This window comes from Triturus cristatus, chromosome 1_1 (genome assembly GCF_964204655.1).
Source record: "Triturus cristatus chromosome 1_1, aTriCri1.1, whole genome shotgun sequence".
NCBI lineage: Eukaryota > Metazoa > Chordata > Amphibia > Caudata > Salamandridae > Triturus > Triturus cristatus.
The window spans coordinates 90078674-90105062 of record NC_140579.1 but is presented as its reverse complement, the minus strand read 5'-3'; the positions used below and the strand labels follow the sequence as shown (position 1 = coordinate 90105062).

At 45.8% G+C, this 26389-nt stretch overlaps 1 protein-coding gene across 3 annotated transcripts in view; it reads left to right on the top strand.

The window, feature by feature from the left end:
- The window catches only part of LOC146869569 (vacuolar-sorting protein SNF8), a 240353-nt gene extending 228116 nt beyond the window's left edge, over positions 1-12237 (top strand). For 2 of the 3 annotated variants that reach the window (XM_085606283.1, XM_085606301.1), the window contains 2 exons: positions 9612-9686; positions 9983-12237. In XM_085606283.1, the coding sequence (XP_085462409.1) occupies positions 9612-9686; positions 9983-10120 (213 nt within the window). In that variant the 3' untranslated portion in view covers positions 10121-12237. The remainder of the gene's footprint in view (positions 1-9611; positions 9687-9982) is intronic. The other variant, XM_085606313.1, reaches the window with a different exon arrangement.
- Positions 12238-26389: the final 14152 nt, after the last annotated feature.

Below are 26389 nucleotides of genomic sequence, written 5' to 3'. Positions count from 1 at the left end.
AAGGGAAAACGCCAGAGCAAATGATTTATATAGCAAGCACCCTATCGCCCAACACCTCTGCGCCATTGTTTACTTTTGTTTATTATTATTTCACGGTGTTTTCCTAGGGCTGCTTGAAACGCTTCAATCGACTGGGGTGCAAAGTAATATTTTATAGCTTGCTTGTTTGCTACGAAAGTATGTATTTTTCACAAGAGGAGGTAGACCGAGTTTTAAAATTATTTTTCCACAGGGTGACTTTTTCCCCTTATTTCTCTCGTTGCAAGGGATGGACGCAAATAAGCACCGCCCTTTCCGTCGCCATTTCGGGCGCCCCGGACTCCGCTATAAGCACGGAGAGTAAACGGGTAGATCCCGAGCCCGGCTACCTCGGCATGGAAATAGAAGAAAGGCGACTACCCACTTCTTGCAGGATGCACATGAAGCGGTATTACGATAAAAATACCAACGCTGCCTAGGTGCTGCTAAACATTGCCAAAATAAAGTTTGCATAACATTCCATTATTATGTTTTAAAGATGAGGTCCCACTTCCTAAACGTGAACTTTTCAGAAACGATATTGGATGCGATGACTATAGCTCGTTCCATAGGATAGTCGTTTTAAGTTTATAAATTAGTTTGGAAATTCCTACAAGAATAGTGCCTCCTTTTCTAACAGTGTAATGTTTTCTAACCGTCTTAACTCCCGTCTGTCCATGCCTCCCGGAAGTGGAAGGGAAGCTTAGAAATACTGCTACAGTATTCGGCTGTGTATTATTGGTCGAGGGATGCCAAATAGCATCCAGTATGGCTATCTGCTTTCTGGGCAACCAGGCACCTCCTAAAGATGTGCACTACCTAAGTGCCGCCAGGGGGAAGTAAGAGAGGAGCTGGAAGAGTTGGATTTAAGCTAACTCCCTGATTGCTCCAGTGTGAAGGGCTAGAGTTGTCATAAAACAGCCCGGTCCTATTGAGATTTCACGTCCTGTGCTTAGTGTGGCATTGCTGTCTGTTTGTCTGACGCGCTGCCTGCTGTGTTGGTATGTGATGACACCATTTAATGGAATACGATCCGTAGAAGGTTCACGCTGTAGTGGGATGCAGGAAATTGACAGGCATGAAAGTGGTGAAGGAAGCAATGCAGACACAATTTGGCTCTCTCTCTCTGCTAATGCAATAGGTATCACATATGCAAAAAAAAAAAAAAAAAAAAAAAAGCTAATGCCAATAGAAATGACAATGCCATTTATTTAGGGATACAAAAATAATAAAAAAATGAGCAATACCAATAGCTCTACCTATAATATTGCCGAGACCATTGCATTGTAAATGCTTGTTTAACTTACTTCGATCACTTTTGATTACGTTAGCATGGGGGGGTAAAAAGCCTTATCTCAAGTGGGAAACACTTATGCTCCCTTACGAGCAGGGTGGTTTTGCAGCACCCGATTTCCAGTTATACTATTTATGCGCACAAGCCCACTTTGCGTACTATGGGCAACATGACCCTGCTTACATTCCCCATGTGGCAGTTGAGGCTGGAGCGGTGCACCCCATACCCCTCAAGGCCATGATTGTTAATACACTACCCCTTCTAGGGTAAAGCTGATCACCAGATTATATCGGATATCACAGAAGGAGGTAGCCGCCTCCGGTGTAGCAGCGTTGAATAAATGGAATGCAGTTTTACCGCGCGCTCTGACTGAGGACGAGTGGGCGGACTGTTGCCGCCTGACAGGGCACTTAACAGCTAATGGAAATTTGCGAATAGTTCACTTTGACACTGTACGCACCTTTCCCTCCTGAGGCGGAAGCAGGGAGGTCTCCTGTCTTTTCTTGTTCGCAAATCGCATTTTAACAGTTTACCTTTGATTATTTATTTATTTATTTATTTTGTCTCTCGTGAATTTTATACCCTGATTGCATTTGGTGTGCTGTAACTCCTCAGCGCTTAGCAGCGCCTAGAATCCACCCCTACCCCCTCCCTCCAGCTCCAGGCCCGCTCTCGGCTGAGTATCGACGCCGAGAGCGCTGGGCGTCGAGTTTGGCGGCCATCTTGGGTCGGGCTGGGTGAGTGAGGACATCGTCAGCGCTATAAAAACGGACAAGGATGGCTCCGCGCAGCGGACGCGCCGGATCTGCGCCGGAGTCGTGCCAGAGTCCTGCCCGTCTGCGCCCGACCGGGCGCAGGGCTCAGGGACTCTGGCACACGCTCCTGCTATACCTCAGCGGACCTCCTAGGACTGAACTCTGACAGGTATATCTTATCCCCGAGTATATGTGCTACACTCAAGGAATATAACATCCTGCACATCTCTAGCTGTAAGTACCAAAGCCACTTAACCCCTTTGAAGCTAGCTACCCTTAACACCAGGTCACTGCAGAAACATCATTTAGAGATCTTCACCCTGCTACAGGATGAGACCATTGATATCCTGACACTCACCGAAACATGGTTGAGCGACGCCTCTTCCCCGGATATCATCGCCGCCCTTCCCAGTGGGTATGATATGGTCTGGCACAATCGGCCAGAGGGGACTCGAGGTGGCGGGGTAGCAACGATCTTTAAAAAGCAATTTATGGTAACAAAGATCCTAGCTGAGACTACAAATACTGTCGACCTACTGGGGATAAAAATTACCATGAACAACTCCTGTCTCATTATTTTAACAGTATACTGCCCACCCCAAAGTACTCCTGTGTTTAATGATCTCTTCCATCCAATTATATCAGATCTATGCACACGTTATAAAAACATCCTGGTAACTGGCGATTTTAATGTCCATTGGGATAAAAGTAATCAAGACCCGTCAGCCCAGAAACTACAGACCATCATGACCACCCTCGGACTGACACAACTTGTGGAACTTCCAACCCACATAAAAGGCCATATTTTAGATCTTATTTGGTCTTCGACACCAAAAGCGGTCATTACAAGTATCTCACCTTGTCTCTGGTCAGACCACCATCTTATCTCATATGACTTATCGCAAGACATCTGCCAGGTCAAACTACCGTTAAAAACTAAAAAAGTGCGCCAATGGAAAAAGGTGAATGTTGAGACCCTAGCCAAAACCATGCCCAAGTACATACAGAACTCTATATTCCCTGCTGATAGTACCGATCTAGACTCAAAGTACAATACGATAACAACCATCCTTAGGCAATCTATTGATGAGTTAGCTCCTGAAAAGGCACAAAAAATAAAAGGTGTAGAGAAAGGAGCCCCCTGGTTTACTGAAGGTCTACGCGAACAAAAGAGAAAGCTTCGCTACCTCGAAAGATGCTGGAGGAAATCTAAAAAGGATACCGATAGGGAATCATATCGAACGTCGTTCCAAGCATATAAAAAGCTTATTACATCAGCCAAGAAGGAGTACTACGAGACGCGAATCAATAACGCCACAAACATCCAGAGAGAGACTTTCCAAATTTTGAAAGAGTTAAGTAAGAAAGAGGAAAAGACAGATATCACGATCGATTGCGATACCTTTCAAGGATACTTCCTGGGAAAGGTAGCGACTATCCTGTCTGATATCAAGAAGAACAACCCAGCCCCTTACATCGAACAATTGCCCCTCCCAGACTCTCTAACTCCAACTTTCACCAGCTTTCCCCACATTGACTCTAGTACTCTGAGAAAACTCGTAGCGTCTACCAAATCTGGTTCCCCCGCTGACCCCTGTCCGCCTGACACCTTTCGGATGGCAATACCGTTTCTAGAAGACCAGATCCTAGACCTTTTAAACATCTCATTAGCCACTGGATCTTTACCATCTACCTTCAAAGAGGCATGTGTCAGACCTTTGATAAAAAAGCCTGGAGCTGATCCAACTAGCCTGAAGAACTATAGGCCAATCTCCCAGCTGCCATTCCTGTCAAAGGTACTGGAACAGCACGTACTTAAGTCCCTGTCAGCCCTTCTGGAATCTCACCATCTTCTCCAGGAGCGGCAAGCTGGTTTTCGTGCCCACCATAGCACAGAACTAGTAATGCTGTCGGTACTGGATGAGCTAAGATGCATGGCTGACAGTAAAAAGCCAAGCGCGCTGATATTATTAGATCTTTCAGCGGCGTTTGATACTGTCAGCCATGCACTGCTCTTGGACAGATTGGCTGGGTTTGGGATGGGAGGGCAGGCTCTTAAATGGCTCACAGCCTTCTTAACAAGAAGGACGCAGAAGATCCAGTTGGCAGACCAGGTGTCAGAGGTGGGCATGTTAGTCTGTGGGGTCCCGCAGGGGTCAGCGCTCTCGCCGCTCCTATTCAACCTCTACTTACAACCTCTGATAGAGTCACTGGCAAACATGAAGTGTAAAGTTTTTAACTATGCCGACGACACTCAGCTATTGCTGAGTATCGATAACACATCATCGGCACAATCAGTGGCTCAAGACATCCTACGATTTACAGTGAATTGGATGTCATCCAATTTGCTGAAAATCAATCCGGATAAAACGGAAGTCCTTGTCATTTCAACTTCTGTTTCCCCCTGGAGCGACTTGTTCTGGCCACAAGAACTAGGACCTACTCCAAAACCATGCCCCAATGTCAAGAGTCTTGGGATGAAAATCGATCAGGAACTCTCAATGGCCAACCAAGTATCCGCTGTAGTTAGCTGCTGTACCAATCTGATCAGGCAACTACGTAAACTCGCCCCCCTGCTCTCGAGGAATATGCTGCAAACCATTGTTTCAGCCACAATAGTGTCTAGAATAGACTATGGAAATGCGCTGTATCTCGGCCTTCCAAAGAACTCCATCAACCGGCTTCAGGTCATTCTAAACGACGCAGCACGCCTGATCTTTGGAGTGCCGAGGAGGACCCATGCTTCCCCCCTGCTCCACCGACTACATTGGCTGCCCATGGTGCAGAGAGTGGAGTTTAAAAGTATGTGTATCTGCCACAAAGCAATCCACGGACACGCGCCAGCTTATATAAAAGAAAGGCTGGAACTCCACGAACCTAAACGCGCCTTGCGATCGTCCGGATCTTTTTTACTGTCTCGACCACGCTTTAAGTTAACAACTAAAGGAGGCAGATCCTTCTCAGTGCAGGCTCCTATCATTTGGAATAAGCTACCGGAGGTGCTTCGTAGAGAGCCCAACCTTCTCCACTTTCGGAAGTCCTTGAAGACCTTACTCTTCAAAGACGCATTCCCGCTTCAATAGTCGGTTGCTAGACCTGATACCCATATATCCTCATTCCATCTTTGTTCTGTACTTGGTCAGTAGCGCTTTGAGACCTGTCGGTGAGTTGGCGCGATACAAAACCCAGTTACAATTACAATTTAAATATGTACACCAGCTATATTATACACCTGCCCAATTGTACAAATATGGTCTGCGAGACTCTGCTGCCTGTAGACGCTGTGGGGCCCCTGACGCTGATTTTTATCACTTGGCATGGGTTTTCCCCAAGGTGTTCTCCTATTGGGAAGCTGTAGTAAAGATTATGCGCCTGATGGTTGGGCTTCCTTTGGACTGTACCCCTCAACTATGTCTCCTAGGTCTGGTCGCCAGTGTCAGGGCCTCCTGCAGAAGGTTTGTGGCTATTGCGTTGCTGATGGCCAAGCGGAGAGTCTCTATGTGTTGGGAGAGTAGACTGGCCCCCACTACCAAATTATGGTTGCAGGACTTAACCTACTGTCGAGATCAGCTGGTCTGTTATGCTGAAGAGTTGCCCGCACCATCGAGGCCCGGGACATTTGGTCACCCCTCACGGCCTACTTGCTGTCTGTGCCTACTATCTAATCTCCTGTTCTGTCGGGTAATGTGATGGATATGTATACTGTATGACTGTGTTGCACTGTGCTCTTTTGTCCTTATCCATTTCCCTTGTATTCCGAATGAAATGCCATTTCTATGATTGTATGTGTAGTCCGGGCCTGCCCCCAATGGATTTCTTATCATTGTGTACTGTATAGATACCGACATGTATGCCATGTACTGTATTGCCTTGTGATGTTTGTTTCTTTTTGTTGAGAAATGATCAATAAAAAATAAAAAAATTAAAAAAGGAAAGCACTACATAAAGGTACAGTTGTACTTCACGACGGAAACAGAGATCTGTAGGCAGGCATGATATCATAGGAGAATGCTGGTGTTAACATCTATGGAGGTGGTGTCTGCAGCATCCAGGGCACATCTGCAGATCGCATTGGATATAGTTTTGCTCTCCACCTCTCTGTATGTCTTGAGGAGGGCTTTGTTGGGGTCTTGCATTTTCTCCCAGCGATGCCACTCAGAGGAAGACCATGCTAATGGAAATTGCAATGTGCTACTGTGTGGCAGCCCCCACTGCCACATGTATGCCAACATCACCTGTCCTTTTGCTCTCATTGTCAGACAGTTTCCCCCCCCCCCCCCCCCCTTTCCTGTTTTTAACTAGCTCCTGGAATTTGTTTCAGGATTGTATTCGCTCTAGAGCATGGGGAAGTACTGCACCGATTTCTGTTTTGAAGAATCTCCACAAGGCAGTTATCCTCATCCTAGAAACCTGCATTTTCACTTTCTGGTGGCGGGTGGCCCTTTAATTGTCACAAGAAGCGCTGGTGTCATGACGTGGAGAGGATTTGGTGGAGTACGGGTCTATGTCAGGTTCATGTATAGGATTCACATTAAAGCGCTTCCACAGGTCATACCCTTTCCTGGACACTAAGGGTTCATACTACAAGTCCTGAGGGAGATGCAAGGGGGGGAGCGGTGAAGATGAATGCCTAGGAGCAGTGGGAGGTGGAGGGGGGCTTGTAGCAGAGTCCCTTACCCCTTGTGGTGTAGAAGGCTGATTTCCATTTCTTGGGAGAAGCAGAAGGGTGTATGTTGGGCTCAAGTGCAAGAGAGCTTAGCAGGAATCTTCCTTTTGGGGGGGGGGGGGGGGGGGGGGGAGGGGAATTTATTTTGCAGTGGTGTGGAATTTTATAAAATATTTGGTTGTCCTAGGGACAGTATGCTTCATAAATCTACAGGTCACTTTTGGTGCCATGAAGTTAAGTGACAAATTGGAGCAGCACTCTTATGTCAGAGCTCTACAACTAGCCTGATTATGTTATGGCTCTTATCAGGCTTTGGATTCTAGCTGTGCTTTGATTTTGGCACCTTCCTGCAAATTGACATGCATACATTGTAAGTCGGTGGGAAACAGTAGTTTGAGTTGGAATACTTTCTAGTATGTGCACGTCTACACAAACTAACATGCTTAGAAGCATTCACCAGCTCCTCTAACACGTTCTCACACTGGAAAACGTCAGAAAGTTTTTGACAACGGCAGGAGTAAACAATTTACTGTGCTGGGTAAAAAAAAAAAAGTTTTAGGAAAAGTGGATTTGCAATTGCTCAGCAGGTTTTCGCTCGGGCAATCGTTAAAATTATTGAATGCAACAAAGTATGTTAGGTGTATGATTTCCAGGCCTGCTTCTGTATACTTGTGATTACCTTGGAGTCGTAAATCTGCATCAACGCAAAGAAATGTACTAGTAGGTACGCTTTCCTGACCTTTTTTTTTTGTTACATATAATTAAGGAGCATTATGGGCGCACAATAAATAGCTTCACATTATTACATTTAGGCAACCTGAGTATACATTTTTATTCTGGAACCACTAGCAGTTATTCAAGCTGAGCTCAAACTTACAGTGCACGCTCAACTATTACAAGTTTTAGTATTAATGATATATTTACGTTTGAACAAATTTTACAAAACGTTCTCACCTTTAGAGGCAGCCAGTCTTTTCACAAAGTGCTGCAGCGGCTTGGGCTTACGTGTCAAGTGGGCATATTAGACATGAACATTTGTTCTCCTAAGGCGATAGGAATTCCACAAGGAGTTAACATAAGGCACTTGTGTGTCTGAATAGTCCTCCAGGCATAGAATGAGCAGGAATTGTTTTTGATGTCACTGGGATAGGAGAACTCTTAAGGCTGTTCCCAAAGAATCAGAGTTAGAACATGTCGGTCTTTGAGCTGGCACTTGACTATCCGAACCTGATGGTGGAACAAAACCATCTAAGGTGGAAACGTCCAGGTACATTGTGGACTAAGGGAGGAATCGCACCAAATCTTGTGACTTAAAATGTCTTCAGATAAAAACAAGTTGCAAAGTCCGTGCCCAACACAGAATAGCAGGAGTATGAAGAGCATGCGTATCTACATCAACAAATGCTACAAACATATCGTTACTTGAGGCCGGGCACCTTTACATGGTTCTCCTGGTGCCACATTCTTTGGGGCACAGTACCTGCTGGATGTGGTGGTTAAGCATTCTGGCCTCCCACAGAATCCAAGGGGTTGCAGTTAACTGCACACAAACGACATTTGGGATGCTCCACAGGCCAAGCTTTAATTGGACAAAGTTTGTAGGGCAGCAAAACTAAAGCTACTGGCAACTCTCCCAAGCTAAGCAGATGGCTCTAGCTCCATTTAAGTGGGCAGTCAGGGGCGCACGCACATTGGGCTTCAGGAACTGGGAGCACACCATAGTTCCTCTTAGTGCTCATCATCCCCATGCCTCATAATGTTAATGCCATGGTCAGTTTTAATCCCTCTTCACAACAACTTCTTTACTGCAGGTTGCTTAGCTGTGGGCTGCCATTTTTAGACTGTGCTCCTCTGGGCACCATCTTTCCCAAAAAGTTTGCTTCTCTCACGGACCGGGTCCAGCTGCTCATTTTGCAGATCTCGGGATTCCCCCAGTCTTTCCCCATCTTGGACGGGAAGTTCAATAATCCATCCCTGTAGCTTGAAAATTACTCGGTCACGCTTTTGTGGGCTTCCCTTCCTGGTACATAGTATGCTATGCTAGCACAATGATCTGGGGATTCAATCCTGTTTTTGTCCCTGACTAGCAGACATAAATGTGAATTCTATGGCCTTGCTGTGTTTTTGGGTGTTTCAGGGAAGATAGTATGTTTAAAAGGGGCTGCCAAGGCACAGCCATTTATTATGAATATTTGGCAGGTAAGATAGAAAACAGTGGCACAAAAGGAGGTCTTTCATGCCTAACTGCTACACAAAAAAGTCTGAAGCACTCCAGGGTAGGGGCGACGTTAGGAGCACCGCCTCAGCTTCTAAAGAACATTCGTCCTCAAATCACTACAGCATGGCTCACTTCCAAGAGTCCTCAGTGTGTTCCAGGGCCCACCTCCAGACTAAATCTGACTAGGCCACCTTCAGTCTTCTTTTTATCAGCCAATCACACACAGTGGTTTCAAGATTGATTCCTGTCCCCATATAAATCAAGCACAACACACATACTCACTTTACTTCATACATGAGGTGTAAACATGCAGGCTTCATTCATGTCCCACATGGATGGAGGTAAGGACTAGCTCGAGAACTAGCATTACCTTTAAAAACAGGAAAGGCCAGTAAGTATTTCTCCCCTGGCCCGAGCGAACAGGTATAAAGGCATGGATTCAAATTAGATCTGTTGTTCTTAATCATCACTAGATTTCCATTCTAGTAACCTCAAGTGAATCCTTCAAAATTACACTGCAAGCGAAAGCCGCCTTTATTGAAGAACTGCTTATCTGATTCATTGGCATCTGGCAAGATTATACAGATGCACATCAATTTTTAATTGAAGCAAGTAAATTGTATGTCATTGACTAGTTAAATTTTTCTATTTAAATTTCAGAAAAAAGGATTCGTAACAGTCAATGAAATAAAAACCAGTTTAAAGTGGGAAACTGAAAGAGCCAATCACGTGTTGGTATGTATCGCAAGGAGTTCCAAAATGCATAATGACGAACTTCTGACTTTAAGATTACTGCAGAAATTAGCAGTGAGCATTTAACTCAATCTGGATGGCTGTGTGCGACATAGCTTAAAAGCCACTGGGCACAGTGGCAATCCCACTATAGCTTTAAAATAAATAATAAAAAGCAAATAAAGAAAATATGTTCACACAGGTGCGCTTGTTACAGTTCAAACATGTTTAAGTCCTAGGTGTTTTCATAGGTGCCCTCGGTTTTCAGACGCTAAATATCTCTTTCCCTCTTCCGACAGGAACATTTACTGAAGGAAGGCCTGGCCTGGTTGGATTTGCAAGCACCAGGAGGGTCCCATTACTGGTTCCCAGCGTTATTTGCAGACCTCTACAGCCAAGAAATAACTCCAGAGGAAGCTAAAGAAGCCATTCCCTGAGTTGGATGCAAAACCGTGTCTGAATATAACCACATCAGAAACACATAAGCGAGAACTTGTCAAGGAGGGTGTGTGGGAACATTGTCCTGCCTCCCTGGTTTAATCTACAGGGTGTTTTTGTTGTGAAGTAACAGGCTACAAGCCAAAGACTGCATAAAAAGACATGTGCCCAGATACTAGCAAATCAAACACACAGCAAAGGTTTTCGTTTATGTACACTTTATTAACATGTTGTCACAGAAACGTCTTTGTAGCCTTAGAGCGGTGCCTCCCGACGCCTGAGCAAGTGCCAGGTGAGGCGAGGCGAATACCCAGATTCATTTGGGTAAGTGGAAATTTGCAGCACCTCTATTGTTTTGAAGGGGTGTTCTTACTAATATGTATTTGGCTAAATTGAATAATAAACTTTATGCATTGTGTGATCTATTATGTACAAGGTTTTCACCTCTGATACACTAAGTCTTATTATGTTTATTTCTACCTGTATAGGTAATTTCTTCCACACCTATCCCAGGTGCAGGTCGTATGATTTACCTTTTTTTCACAATCATTATGCAGTAGCTTATAACGGTCCTGACGAAAGCTAGGGTACATCCACCCAGGGCTGAAACATGTCGACCACTTCCATCGCAGTTATTTGTTAAAACTGCCAAAAGCACTGTTTTAATTTGGTACCAAGGTAGCACTTTAATAAATGATTTTTGTGCCTTGTTCCCAATTTTATTATATCATATTCACCCCAATTGCACTGCATACATCATCCCACACAAATCTCTAGAGTGGTCTTCTCATTGGAATAACCTCGCCATAGGTGCATCCGGGACGAACTCGGAACCCTGCCCCATGACAACTTGGCGGCATCCGGTCCTCAGATAAGTCCCTGGTCTCCCAAATGATGAAGCAAGCCACTGTATGTGGGTGATGGGAACCTTTGATGCATTCTCAGATCTTAAATGCATGCACATATCCAGAGAGATATTTTGGTAGAAACACATTCTTGGTTTAGTAATGATGGTGTAGCTGTATAAAGGTCACCTAGCCCGACAGACTCACAGTTCTTTTTGTATTTGTATCCCGGAGTTCCCAGGCATCTAGTCTCCAGTCAGCTCGCTGTCTGTCCTCTTTACCTCCCACCGCCAGCCACAGCGGTGAATGGTCTAAGATCCCCCTTGCAAGGTATTCCACTCTGTCCACTCTTTGTATGTCACCCGCTGGCACGAGAAAATAATCTAGTCTCGAGAAGACCCTATGCGCCCCTGAACAGTAAGTGAACGTGCGATCTGTAGGATGCTGCTGCCGCCAAAGATCTGTGAGTCCATTGATTTTGCAAAATCTGCCAGTGGAGTAGGAACCCGGGTCCCCGCCGCCACTCGTGTCCAATCGAGGTATGGGTCCATCACATCATTGAAGCCCCCTCCAACAATTAGTGTGGATGAGCCAGATTCCAGGAGGATCCTGGCGAGTGCGTCTAGGGTGCTTCTAGAGTTTGAGGTTGTAGTTGCGGCGGGGCATAGACACTAATTAGTGTGAGTTTTTTGATGTGTGGAATGAAGGGGTTTTCCTAATGAGTATGGCAACTCCTCACGCCCCTTGTGAAAATCCTGCATGAGCTAGCGTTGTGTACGTCCCCTTCCCTATGAAAGCACAGTGGGTTTCTTGTAGGAAAACAATGTCCGCCTTTAACTTATTAATGTGTTTTGCAACTAGTCCTCTCTTAATCTTATTTTCCAGTACTTTGACGTTCCTTGTCAGCGCAGTGTATGTAGTGCCTCGGTTTGCATGCATATTGTCTTGTCTATCCTGATAATCTTGGGTAGGCCCAGCTGTCTATCTCCCTCTGTATGGTTTCCCCTGCTGGGGAGAGGAGTTGGCCTAACGGCTTGGGCGCTCGACCTCGGACCTGGGGAACTGGGTTCGAGTCTCTGTAATGACGCTGAACATCCTGTGATTCTGGGCAAAATAACTTAATCTCCCCGTGCCTAACAAAAAATGAATGTGTGTCCTCATGTAACGTAACTAGTGCTATGTAAAGCGCTCTGATACCTGACTGGATTCGGGTCAAGTTCACGCTATATAAAACTCTGCAAAAAAAATTAAATAAAAAATCTACACCTCTGTACCTGGCTATGCGTGAAATCTGTCTAACACCTAAACTATGACGTTTTTGACCCCTTTCTCCCCCACTCTCTCCCACTCCCTACGCCTCTCCTCAATAGTCAACATGACAGCTTGGCGTAAGTTCAGCTTGAGAGGTCTGTAGCCCCACCCCTTCCCTATACCCTCCCAACAATGTTCAGTTTAACAAAGGATATAATCTAGTAGTAGTTAGTTTCGCTCAGTGATACTAAGCTCTGGGATTCCTGCGTGAAGTTTTGTCGCAGTTCCGCCATCCGGCTTCCCTCTGGCCCGTATTTCAGCCTTCCTTGCCATTCTCTTCTTGTTGCTGAAGTGTGTATTCCGGTTGTCTTGTCTCGGTGTCTTGATTTTCCATACTATTAATGTTCCTTAGCAGCGGGTGATCACTTTCCGTGTCTGTTTGGTACTCTTTGTTCGAGGGCTCCGTGTTAGCGCTTTCTTGTTCCTTGGGAGGCGTTTTCCTAGTGTGGACTGTCTCTTCATCAGAGTCTGATTCCATCTGCTGCTTCAACCCCACTGGGACTCTTCTCAGTGGGGTCTCTGTAGGGCTTCTGCGTCCTTTTGAATGCAGGCACCTCTTTTTTAGTGTTGGCGGTTTTGGGTCTGACCTTGACAGTGCATCCCTGGCCTGTGAGCCACTGGCTGTCGTCGTACGTCTCGGCATGGGGCGCTCCTCTATCCAGGCCCACACTTCCTCCAGGGTTTGGAAGAACTGGTAGGTGCCCTGAAAGATGACCTTCAGCTTGGTGGGAAAAAGCAGCATGTCCTGGACCTGCATGGCTCTCAATTTCACCTTCACTGAGTCAAATGCCCTCTGCATCTTTTGAACCTCTCTTGAGTAGTCGGGGAAGATCATTATCTTGCTGTTTACATGCTTATGTTTCCCAATTCGTCGCGAGTCTCTCAGAATTACGTATCTGTCTTGATAGTTTAGAAACCTCGCAATCAGTGGTCGCGTGGGGGCCCCGAGGGGTGGTCGCATGCCAGGCATCCTGTGGGCTCGTTCAATTGAGAAGCAGGACGAGAATCCCCCCTTGGGTAGAGAATCACGCAGCCACGACATCAGGAAGGTCACTGGATCTGTGCCCTCCGCTCCTTCCAGGAACCCAATAAAGCGCAGGTTGTTTCTTCGCGCCCTGTTTTCCGCGTCGTGGGATACCTCCGATCCTATTTCATACACTTGTGAGAGTGGTGACGTAGTTCACTGAACTCTGTATATGTAAATATGTCATTGAGATACATGTGATTTGTAGTTATGTTTTATGTACATTTCTTATAGATGATTGTTGTCAATAACTAAGAGTCTCGAAGAAGGTGGTATATTGATTTTCGTCCACGGAATCGCCGCATCACAACTTTCTATTGGATAGGAATAGGATAGGATAGGATTGACATTTGTAGAGCGCACGAATGCCGAGGCGTCTTGGCGCTAGGGGGAAAGAGTGAGAGGACCAGTGTCCGCAGAACCGACACCTTAAGCCCTGGGGATCAGCCATGTTTTTATTAGCTTCCTACACAGTGTCCTGTTTGATTGGAGTCTCACTGTGATAGCTAGTTGGTTCCACAACCTAACCACACAGTGAGATAAACTCTTACCACCCCATCTGGCTTTACGAACTTCCTTGGCACAGATGAGACCGGAATTAGCTGATCTAAGAATTCTAGTGGGAATGTACCAGTGGAAATTGTTTCGAAGGTCAGCAGCCCCTCCGCCATAAAGTGTCTTATGAACCAGACATAAGGCCTTGAATTCTAGACGTTGCTGTATTGGAAGCCAATGCAGTGACTTAATGGCATCAGGTGTGAAGTGACCTTTAGGAATGTTCAATAGTAGCCGCGCAGTAGCATTTTGTATGGACTGTAATTTAGTCTTCTGTGCCTTGGCAATACCTATATATAGAGCATTACAGTAGTCTAGACGGGATAAAACTAAGGCCACTACCACTGTTTTCCTTAACTCCTGCGGAATAAAAGGAAACACCTTCCTGAGTAACTTCAGAATATAGAAACAAGTGAAGGTTACGATTAATCTGGGCCGAAAAGTCCAGTTGCTCATCAACTATGATCCCCAAGTTCTTGACTTTAGAGGATGGTGTTGGACATATGCCAGCCTCTATCGGCCACCAGGTGGGGTCCCACAGGGACGGACCGCCCCCAAACTCCCATCACCTCCGTCTTATCCGTGTTTATTTTCAGATAATTGTTGCTCATCCAGCTCATGATGTGAGTCAGACATGCATGGAAACTCGCAGCAGCAGACGCCGCCTGATGTGATACAGAGATGATAATCTGTGTGTCGTCTGTGTAAGACACAAATAAGAACCCATGCTGTCTAATTAGACTGGCGAGAGGGGTGACATAGATGTTGAACAGAGTAGGAGAAAGTGCTGATCCCTGTGGGACTCCGCAAGGCAGAAGGAATGTTTCAGACTGTACATTTTCCCAGTACAAAGTCTGTTCCCTGTCCTCTAAAAAAGATGATAGGAGGGACAGAGCCGCCTCCCCATTCCCCACCGCCTTCAGCCGCGGCACTAACACCGTGTGATTCACGGTGTCAAATGCTGCAGATAGGTCAAGGAGGATGAGGATCCTCCTCCCCCCTCTCCCCTCTCCCCCCCCACCCCTCACCCCCCCCCCCTCCACCTGTCTCTGAATATCTTCTGTTGCCATGACTAATGCAGTCTCGGTCGAATGACCTGACCGAAATCCATGCTGACTTGGATCCAGCAGGTTTTTAATGTCTAAATAGGTCGACAGCTCCTGATTTATTGACCTCTCAAGGATTTTGGCTGCAATCGGCAGACAAGAAATAGCTCGATAATTCTTAGCCTCCTGTGGCTCAAGCTGGGGCTTTTTGAGAATTGGTCTGATGCAGGCTTTTTTCCAGACTGGCGGATAAATCCCTGAATCTATCACTTGATTTAAGATGGGGTCAAGGAGGATGAGGATTGCTCTACCCCCCCCATCCACCTGTCTCCGAATATCTTCTGTTGCCATGACTAACGCAGTCTCTGTCGAATGACCTGACCGAAATCCATGCTGACTTGGATCCAGCAGGTTTTTAATGTCTAAATAGGTCGACAGCTCCTGATTTATTGACCTCTAAAGGATTTTGGCTGCAATTGACAGACAAGAAATAGGTCGATAATTGTTAGCCTCCTGTGGATCAAGCTGGGGCTTTTTGAGAATTGGTCTGATGCAGGCTTTTTTCCAGACTGGTGGATAAATCCCTGAATCTATCACTTGATTTAAGATGGGAGTTAAGTGTCTGCTAATAGCGCCAGACACCATATGCATGACAGTAGGTGGACACGGATCCCTCGGAGATCCTGACTTAGTAGATAGCAGGAGTTTATTTACTTCAGTGGGTGACAGTATGCTGAACGTGTTGAACTGACAATGCTGCGTCTCGTCCTCTATTAAGGTAGTTTGACCCTTGTCATTTACCTGCCTGTTATTCCGAAGGTCATCATAGATCATTTGGATCTTAGTTTGAAAACAATCAGCCCTTGTAACTCTCACGCTGCCCAGGCGTGCCAGCGGGCCTTTTATCCCCTATGTGCAACAACTAGAAAGCTGACCTAAAAACACACTGCGGCCCGCTCTTACAGACAGGGTCGCCGCTGTCCAGAGGCACACGATGTTGTTGGCCCCCCCCTCCACAGGCGTAGGCACCCCACCTCTCTCAGGGGTCTGAGGCAGGAGAATGGAGCAGTCCAAGCATCGAGGCACAGTCTCTGCGGCGCCCCTCCTCCTCACGTCTTCCACCAGGCTCTGCTCTCGGCCCCGGGGACAGTTCTAGAGGTCGGCCACAGCCACTAATGCCCTCGCAGAATCCCCGTGTTGGCCCATGCGTGGTCCACATCCCCCAGTGAGGGAAAACCCATGCTGGGCCCAAACTGCGCTGCCTCACTCTCTCTTGCACTTCCGTGCGCAGTCCCTCACATCTGCGCACGAGTTCAGGCCTTCTCCTTTCGCTCCCCTGTCTAGAGCGTGGACCCACGCTCTTTCTCTCTGGCCACCTTCGGAGCAAGTCTTGGGGTCTCTCGGGCTCCGGTCGGGGAACAGGAGGTCAGCTGTTGCCGTGTACTTCTTTAGCGGACCTGCGCCTCTAACTCAGTGCGCTCCGTCCGCCATCTTGAGCAAGACTCCCCACACCTCCGTTTCTTCACCTTCTTTTTGTCGTTGGATGCCCCACAACACCGTACGGACCACTAGCACACATCACCACCCTTCGCTGCCGTCCTCAATTTCACCTTTGTGGCGTGCGGAAGGGCAGGATTCTTATCAGGATATCATTTGGGCCGCCGGAGCTCCGGCAGATGCAACCAGCCGGACATGTTGCTGGCCATGCCCCAACAAAGTGAATTGTTAATTGGAGTGGATAGTGGTCCACTAAAACAAATTAAGTCATTAACTTGTGCAGCCCAGGCAAAGGTGTCAGTAATTTAAATCTGAGCTTAACCCGTGAATGCTATGACACACAGCGGACAAGTTTAGCTGAAATGCGAAAAGCATTTAGAAGTAGCAAAAAAGTAGGGAAAGTAAAAAACACAAGAAAATGACATCAAAATAACAACAAATAAAACAGGGGACCCACAGATATGAGTTTGTAAAGATTAATGAGATAAAGAGTTAACAAAGTCAATCATTAATCACTGTTTGCAGGTTCGCTTGTCAGATACACCTGGAAGGTTCATTTCGGTCAAATCTTTTACTTGATGCCTTAGTCTCTGAAATGAAAGTCCAAATACTTCAGTTGGGCATGGTTGCAGACAGTATACTAGAAAGTTCAAATTTGGCACCCAGGAAAGTTCATACTTGGTCTTTTGGAACTCAGAATCCTCCAGCGGGTAAAGCTGTGAGGTTGTGCTTTGGGCAGATTGACTTGGGTGCTTGGTTCCGGTCCTCTGGAGGTCTGGATAGTTATAGACAAAGGTCGAAGGACATCCTGGACAGCACCTAGGGGTTATAACTTACACCAGCAAAGCCCATTAGCAGGGTCCAGTCCTCTTCCAGTAACAACTGGTCATTCCAGGAAAAAGGCCCCTTGTGGCTTGTTGTGTCCCTGTAGCCACGCAAGAGGGCCAGCTGACCGTGGCATCCACTTCTTTGTCCTGAGTACAAGTGGGAGTAGGTTCAGCCCTTCAGGTCTCCTCGCATGTCTCAAACAACATGTGTTCTGTCACAGGTCCAGAGTTCTGGAGAGGATTCCTTTGGGTGCTGCATTTATTATTGGCACTAGTTAGTGGGGTACATGTTACCAGGTGCAAGCCTTTCCACTTTTTTGCCCTACTGCAAACAATCCCACACATACACCTTATTCCTAAAATCCAAGATAGGGAAACACTTTCTCCCTTGTACTGAGCCTGTGGCCTGCCCAGAGATAGGCCCAGAGAAATGAGGATGTTCCCCCTTCTTTGTAGTTACTCAAAACTGGTATTGGAGGTAGCCTTTCTCCCACTGGATTTATAGCCTGCCTGGGTGGGTGAACAAAGTTTGCCTTTCCTGAGTCTTACCTTACATTTTTTAGTGTGCAATAAATCTTTATTAGTATAATGAGCCACAGCAGGTTCAGTAACAAATATTGCAAATGTGGTATCGGTCAATACTAGTATAAACTTATAACTCCAACGGTACATCAGTGCCAGTGTTAAACATTTCAATCTTTGTCTATTATTGTTTCTGCATTTAAACTATTGTGCTTGCATTCACAATCATAAGTGGTAAAACACAATACATTATAACATTTAATGGCTTAAACAATGCAACCAAGTGTGTGTGACTACCCAGCTTATCCAAGGGGAGAGTAGGCGGGAGGGGAGGGGAATACGATCCTTGAGGGGCCATTATTGGCTGCATACAACGTCTGTTTGCAGGAGAGAGAAACAGGGTGCGGGGGATAAAAAACGTCTTCACAGAGCCTCACGGAAACAGACGCTTTACAAGTTAATGAAGTTCCTAGGTCTACCTAAGCTGGTCTTCCTGCAAGGGGAAACAAACAGCCCCCTCAGCCAGTCATTGTTTCAGCTCTGAAAGCAGTTTTCACAGCTCATTACAAGCACTGGCTGGGTTGCAGGTATTCAAAATGTATGTTTGTCTCGTAAATTTAAGGGAAAACAAACTAGAATAGAACTGTACAGAGAGCTGAAATGTATTAGCTTGATCTCAGAAAATATAAGATACCATTGAGAACTCTGCTAAACTGTATGAGAAGGTCTGATAAATGGCATGAAATAATAACCGAGCAGAGAGTACAGAGAGAGCTCTTAAGTGAGGTCCAGTGCCAGTAGGTCAATGTCACAGATCAGTAGTATGTGTATCCGTGAAGAAGTTACTGTGACTGACCAGTATAGTCTCAATCTGCCATCCTATTTCATTGCATATTTTCGATTCTTCTAAAAAGATATCAGGACTTGGTAAAGAGGATGAGTAGAGATTGGCTCTGGTCTCTGAGTTCTGTAGATTCCATATGATCTTTTGTAGCAGTTATGCTAACTATTTAAACTTGTTGAAGACTCCACTTCATCATGGTCCTTTAGCTTTAGTTTTGCTGTTTTTCCAGAATCATTCAGCTGGCGCGCAATAAAGTCCCCCGTTTTCCATCAGTACTGTTTTAGAAGGTCTTTGACCTGAATTGGGATATTTTTTTTTGTTACTAGTCAATTTCTATTACTTTTTGTATTTACTCAAATTGAATAACTAATAGTGCGTGGCAAAGAATTTTTACACCTATTCAGCTATTATTCGTGAAATAACGTGGTGTGGTTATTGAATTAACATGCTTGTGGTGGCCACTGGAGATTAAGTTGGTCACATCAAAGCTTAAAGAAATAGTAGTTTGATATAGGAAAGAGCAGGAAAAATCGAGATACATACTTATGCTGTGCTGCCGTGTGGAACAGCTGCTTGTTGTTGCATTTTGTCACATGGCTCAGTGCTGGCTCTGTACCGCCCCGAAAGTGAGCATATGTGCATATAAATGCCACCAGTTTACGCTGACGTCAGTTCCCTTCTTTCCACGCCTTTGAATGTAGTTTCGGAGCTCTGCTACTGAAACAAAATCCAGTGTTCAAGAGAATTGTTACCCCTTCCTAAAGTTACAGCGGGGTCAATATACTCCTGCCCTTTGGGACATGGACAGCAAGATCACACCTGCGGCCCCGGAAGACCCGAGGACATCACCGCTCAGTCAAGGGTCAAAATGAGCTTAATCAATTTCTTCATAGAAAACCATAAAAGCATGTACAAAATGTTGTGATGTACTAATTACCCAATGCACCCTCCCTACAGTGGTTCTCTGCCTTGCTGCTCAGCCTATGATGAGGTCATATAGAATGTTCAGTGGGTTTGGTTTGAAGGGAGAATCAGTTGGTGTGGAAGGGCTGAGCAGCGAGGAGGCTGCTCCTGGTGGGGCACTTTTATGGATCAGAACATCTTCCTGTAACCTAGAACCTGTGATGTAACTTAAGGAATAAATCTACTACCTTTACTTACAAGACATGCTTGCGCACCTTTCTTCGTTTTAACACTGGCGATGATTTTAAAGAACCTACGTGAGCTAACTTTAATGGACTTGTATACCTAAGAAGCTGAAGAAGCGCAGTTAAAAGAAGCAAGCTGGCAGTCCAGAAGCCCCACCAGTGACCAAAAGATCAGTCAGCCCCATCGTGGATGAGCCAGTGCTTGCTGAGCTTGGGTGAGTGTTCCCCATAAGAGTAACTAGACTAACGTAAGTCCCTGATATTCCTCACCACCTGTGAACCGTCAGCTCTTATTTCTGTGGAGCCTGCTGTTACCCTGCCTTGGATAATCTGTTCTTGTTGGACTCTATTTGTTTGAAATCTGCTTGACTCAGGTGAGTCCACATGCTTCTAGAGTAGAAGATATAGAGTATCACCTGATGTTTGACCTGCGTGACAACGATCTGAAGTCATCCTGAAACATTGAATAGCTTTGACTTTAATGTGGATGTGCAGTGTACCGTCAGCGTGTGTTTTTAAAGCTTGCCATACAAAGATGTTATGAACTTTTGCCGTGGTGTTGACAGTGCGTGATCTTGACTGGAAGGTATTCAGCAGTCGGGGGCGTGGGTCGAACCACGAGGAGTGTTTGGCTGAACTTTCACAGCAGTAACAGTTGGAGTGCACTAGTGTCTTTAATGAGGTAACGATCAGCAGTTGTATCCTGGTGCCAATCTAGGCGTGTATTATGTACTAAGGACCTGTACATCCATACTATCGCGATGGTCAACTGCCGTGTTATGGTTCAAAACACGGAGTCGCAAGTCACATACTGAGCGCGCGTAACCTTACCTGAAGTTCCTTTGTGGGACCCTCTTTGTCGTCATGGACTTTTCACAGTCTTTGCCTGCCTTTGAATGCCGCATGCACTGATGTGCCGTGAACCTTCCGGCACGACGTGCGCTGCGTGCCGCCATCTTATGGTGGGCGGCCACATCTTCCTTCTCTCTGGTGGTTCCTGTTTGTTTGCCGCCAACCACGCTGTTTAGCATCGCAATAAAGATCGGGAAAAAAAACTAGATGGACTCAGGGGACAACGCGATATTCTATGCCTGAAATAAGAAGAGATCTGATACCTCCGAATACTTAAACTGTGCTGACTTACCTACATTCAGTCGTCCGGCGATGCCTCCTCCTCTGTGACGTTTTCTCATCCTTGAAGCGTATTGCTGCCTGGTATGTTTGGAAGCACGCTGATGCTGTGAGCCATCCGGCTCAGCATCACTGCCGTACCGCCATCTTTTGGTTGGAGGATGCAGCCATATGGTGTGCCAGAACGTCAGGGAAGTCTCGCACTGCAGTTCTCAATAAAGTTATTTCAAGTTCTGGTGGACCGCGAACGACGCCTCATCATTATCGTTCCTCTCGTGATTTTTGCTGCAATACTTTACATATAAGCACAGCAGTGGTCTGTTTCAACGTATGGTGTGGAGTTCGTGTCTTCGTTGCTGCAAAACCTGGACACTGGACTTTGCTAGCAGATGGTGTGCCATTAACAACGACTTCATGACTGGGAAATTTCGGGTGAGTGATCGCTCACCGGAGTAAGAGACTTTCTTTTTGTGTTCATTTTAGTACTGTAATACTGTTTTGTGGGGGTGGTTGCAGAGTAGTGACTTTTGGTTTTAGGGAGTTCTTGTGTCCTTTCTATGTGTAGGGTGTGGTGTGGTGAGTGCAGGGTTTGGGGCGGTGAGTACCCCAGTTTTGGGTTTGTTAGGAGGTGTGTTCTCTGTTGTGTGGAGGCTGTGGCCTGTGGGTGTTGGCTGTAATTCACTGTTTTTTGGTTACCCTGGATTTTGCTTTGTTTTGGGTTTAAAAATACCCATAGATTGTTCGAGAGTGTTTTTGGGTTAAGAATGCCCTGGATTTGTTTGGGTTTAAGAAACCCTGGATTTGTTTGGGTTTAAGAAACCCTGGATTTGCTTTGGGTTTAAGAAACTCTGGATTTGCTTGGGTTTAAAAGAAACCCTGGATTTGTTTGGGTTAAAGATACCCTGGATTTACTTTGGATTTAAAGATACCCTGGATTTAAAAACACCCATAGAGTGTTCGAGAGTGTTTTTGGGTTAAGAATACCCTGGATTTGTTTGGGTTTAAGAAACCCTGGATTTGCTTCCGGTTTAAGAAACTCTGGATTTGCTTGGGTTTAAAAGAAACCCTGGATTTGTCTTGGGTCTAAAAAAAATACTCAGAGTGTCTTGAGTGTGTTTTGGGTTTAAAGTTACCCTGGATTTACTTTGGGTTTAAAGATACCCTGGATTTACTTTGGGTTTATAGATACCCATATTTGTTTTTAGAGCGTCTTGGGATCACAATTTCCATGTTTTGGTATGGGTGGTGTCTTATTCCTCTTCTTTGAGGTAGACCTGTCCTGCCGTTGGTTTGTGCAGTTGAAGGTTGTAGATCCTTGTTCTGCTGCAGTCTTGTGCTTTAGTTTGTGGTGCAGTGGGTACTCCGTGTGGTGTGGTGGTATTGCACCCGCTGTTTGTTGTGTGAGTTATGGAGGATAGCATCCTCTGTTTTTAGGAATGTAACTCTTTATCTTGCATTCTTTGTTGTCTATCATCATTATAGCAGGGGGGGTGATGTATAATTATTTTGTTGTTAATGCATCCTCCTTTGCTGAGATGTGTGTTTTATCACCTTAACACATTTTGAATATTTTCGATCATTATATGGGGGGAGATGTGTTGTGATGTACTAATTACCCAATGCACTCTCCCTACAGTGGTTCTCTGCCTTGCTGCTCAGCCTATGATGAGGTCATATAGAATGTTCAGTGGGTTTGGATTTAAGTGAGAGTCAGTTGGTGTGGAAGGGCTGAGCAGCGAGGAGGCTGCTCCTGGTGGGGCACTTTTATGGATCAGAACATCTTCCTGTAACCTAGAACCTGTGATGTAACTTAAGGAATAAATCTACTACCTTTACTTACAAGACATGCTTGCGCACCTTTCTTCATTTTAACACAAAACATATTGTTAAAAAGTTAAAATCAGTATATATGTCGTAGATAAAAACTAGAGGCACTTTTACAACACAATAGAATATTCAAATTATGAGGGACTTTCTACATCTAATCACAATCTTTAAAAACCTCATCATAATGTAGCATATATAAACAGTGGGTAAGGCCATTAAAAATATAAGAGCAGGTCGACAGTCTAAAAGCACAGTACCTCAATATCGGGAGAGTCCAGCACTTTCTCTGTTCACTATTCAACTTACAGAATAGAACGGTATGCATTGTCGTCTGTAGTGACACCTAACAGGGGTATTTAGATCAGCATTGTGACCGGTTGTTTATAAACGCATTAAAACAAATAACTCAGTTAATTCAAATGGGCAAGATGCAGACGAATACGTGATTCTTGCTGGCCTTGATACTATTGATTGTCTGAGAAGGCCTGTTGGCACCAGTGAGGTGCTTCGCCACCAGTGGTGAATTTGAGCCAGAGGTTTCCGGTGCTTGGCACCTGCATTTCATTTTCAACACCAGCCCTTATGGCAGCTGCCACAGTTATGTAATTTAGAGATGAGCAGAACAACAGTTGTTTATAAATGCAATATACATTAAAAACAGCTAATTCCTGCCGCCCAAGCCATTCTTATATCGTTGGGAGCCTCGAACAATCTGAATTGTCACACTTTAGCAGTGCGATCGTTAATAGTTGTGTAGGAAATGTCATTGGCAACGCTGGCAGTGGCAATGGGCTGTACAAACTGTGGTGCCCTCCTGATGAGGGCCCTGGCACTTTTTTAAGCGCAGCTCGCCACTATGCATGGATGCACTCCACAGAGTTTTTGGGAGACGTACAGGCTTCTCTCATGTATATGCCTCTTGATGTGTCGCACCTGTTAAGCGAAAAGGCAATTTCTGCCTTGGAACGTTTCAAGGAAAGTAGGGCCACAGCGCACACACTGGGATATTTGGCCCCTGCCAAACCGTTTCCTGCAAGAATTTAGAAAATTCCAATTCTACTCCAGGGCACTGACGTATAGACACTGACCGTCTCCCCAGCCCCTACGGCAGTCCCGCAAGTTCTTTAAGATCTGATCATGGATTTCGCAGACAGCTCACAGATCACCAAGGGCATCAGTCCTCCCAGTCCACTTCCCCTGCTGCAACAGCCGCCAAGCTGCTTTAGCTTACCCTTAGTAGCGCAATAACACCCAGGGAGGCAGGATCCAGCACTTTCTACCATGGTGGTGAGCCATCACGCTAGACAAATGGGTCATCCAAATCATTCGGCACCTTTGCCCTATGGTTCTTTCTCCCCACCACACCTTCCTCCCACATTGAAACAGCTCTCGGAGGAGCACCTATCCATTCTTAAGCAAGGAGCCATCAAGAGGGATCCCGACTCAGAAACAGGGAAGAGTTGCTACTGTTGCTATATCCTCATGCCGAAGATGGATGAAGTCCTTTAATCATAGATCTCTGCCTGCTGACTACCTTTCCTGCAGCAAGGCAGATTTCAAATGCTCACGTAGGATATATATTCTGCTTTTCCCTCAGGCGATAATCCAACAAAATGTTACATCCATGGACATTACGCCCCAAGATACAGAATGCTTATTTGCTGAAATTACCCCCCAGGTCTGCCCATTCTTTGAAGAATACTCAACCAATTAAAATCTGTCTCGCCCATGGATTCTTCCCCCTCCCCTGCCCCCCTTCCCCCCCCCACCATACTCAATCTAGTCGCAGAGACCGTGGCCCCTGTTATTCTTAATTTGATTAATGCCTCATTCCTGATGGAACTTGTCCCCCCTCTTGGAAGTTGGCAATGGTCAAAGCATTGTTAAAAAACTCAATCTGAATCCTGAAGTGTGGGGGAATTACCGTTCCATTTCATTGCTGCCAGGAATTAGCAAAATTGCAGAGAAGCACCTCAACTCTGCACTTTCTGCTTTTTTTGAAAATAATAACTGTCTCCACCCCTCGCAGATGGGATTTAGATCTCAACGAGGTACCGAGACCGCTCTCCTGGCAGTAGTGGAGGAATCCAGAAAAATCCTATATGACTGAGGCTGCGCTGCTATTATTCTCTTAGACCTCAGTGCAGCCTTCGACATGGTCAACCACCAGTTGCTGATCCAGAGACTTAATGATGTGGGAGTGGTCGGGACAGCTCTGAAATGGTTGCAGTCTTTTCTGGAGGATAGATCTTTTGAAGTCTTCGAGGATGAAATCTCCTCAGGACGGATGCCTCTTAGGTGTGGGGTTCCTCAGGGATCTTCCCTAAGCCCCACACTATTCAAGATCTATATGAGGTCCCTGGCTGAGGTGGTTCTATCTTGCGGAATTCAGATTTTCACTTATGCCGATGACACCCAGTTGGTGGTCTCTTTCAATCAGCGGAACAGCACTGGACATGGTCCAACAAGGTGCCTTGAAAAGGTTTCAATATGGATGGAATGTTCTTATTTGAAACTTAACGGAGTAGATGTTCTTTGGCAACTCTGCCCCCCTTGATATAGGAACATTCTGGCCCAGCTGCCTTGGCCCAGCCCCTTCCCCCAAAGGCCAGATTAAGAGTTTGGGCGTTTGGCTTGACCGGAACCTTGATCTCAAAGTGCAAGCACGGAAGGTTGCAACCAGCTGCTATGGGATCCTAAGGATGATACGTAAAATCCTCCCTCTGCTACCTTTTTTGCCAGAAGACTGCTGGTGCAAGTATTGATCCTTTCCCAGCTTGACTATGCCAATGCCCTTTATTTAGGATCCCCTTGCTGTACTACAAAAAAAGTGCACATTGTGCAAAACTGCGCAGCACGTTTGCTCTTGAACATTCCCAACCGTCTTTCAGCTAAACCTGCACTTGTGGTTCTTCACTGGCTTCCTATTCAGGAGAGGACCCAGTTTAAGGCATTGTGCATGGCACACAAAGCACTTTCAGGCAAGGGACCACCCTTCATCCGTTCTACTATTTTGCCCTACCATTCTAATAGGGCCTTGAGGTCGGACAACAAGCATCTGGTGGTAGTACCAAAAATTAGAAGATGGAGAAGTGGTGGGAGCCTTTTCTCATATAATGTTTCCAAGCTATGGAATCGCCTTCCCCTGCAGATCCGTCTGGAACCTAACTATCTGATCTTTCGGAAACAAATTAAAACCTTTATCTTTCCCTAAATACAGTTCGTAGTCTTTGCTCGCACTGCTGGTAGCGCTGGGATGCCATTGGGTAACCACACGCTTTAGAAATGCTGTTTCAATTCAATTCAGACAGGTGCCAGAGTATTAGCCTCAGGCACCTCAACATACCAAAGCAACAGCCTGTCACAGCGTTAATCTGATGGACAAATCTCAATTCCTTATCCAACCATATTCCCAAATTCTTCACCACCTACTTGACCTCCAGCAAGAGCCCTAATACCTCCGGTCACCAAGGGAAACCCCACTGGCCTGGTTGGTTCCCAACTACCAAAATCGCAGTTTTACTGCCATTGAGTTTAACGCAATTCAGCCCTATCTGATAGGCAACGGCTTACAAACAGAGTTTGAGTTGTGAGGGATTTATCTGAGCCCCGAGTCAAGGAAAACACTCTACGAGTATCGTCTGCATTAGAGATTATGGAAAAGTTAATATTCCACTTTGCCCACTAAACG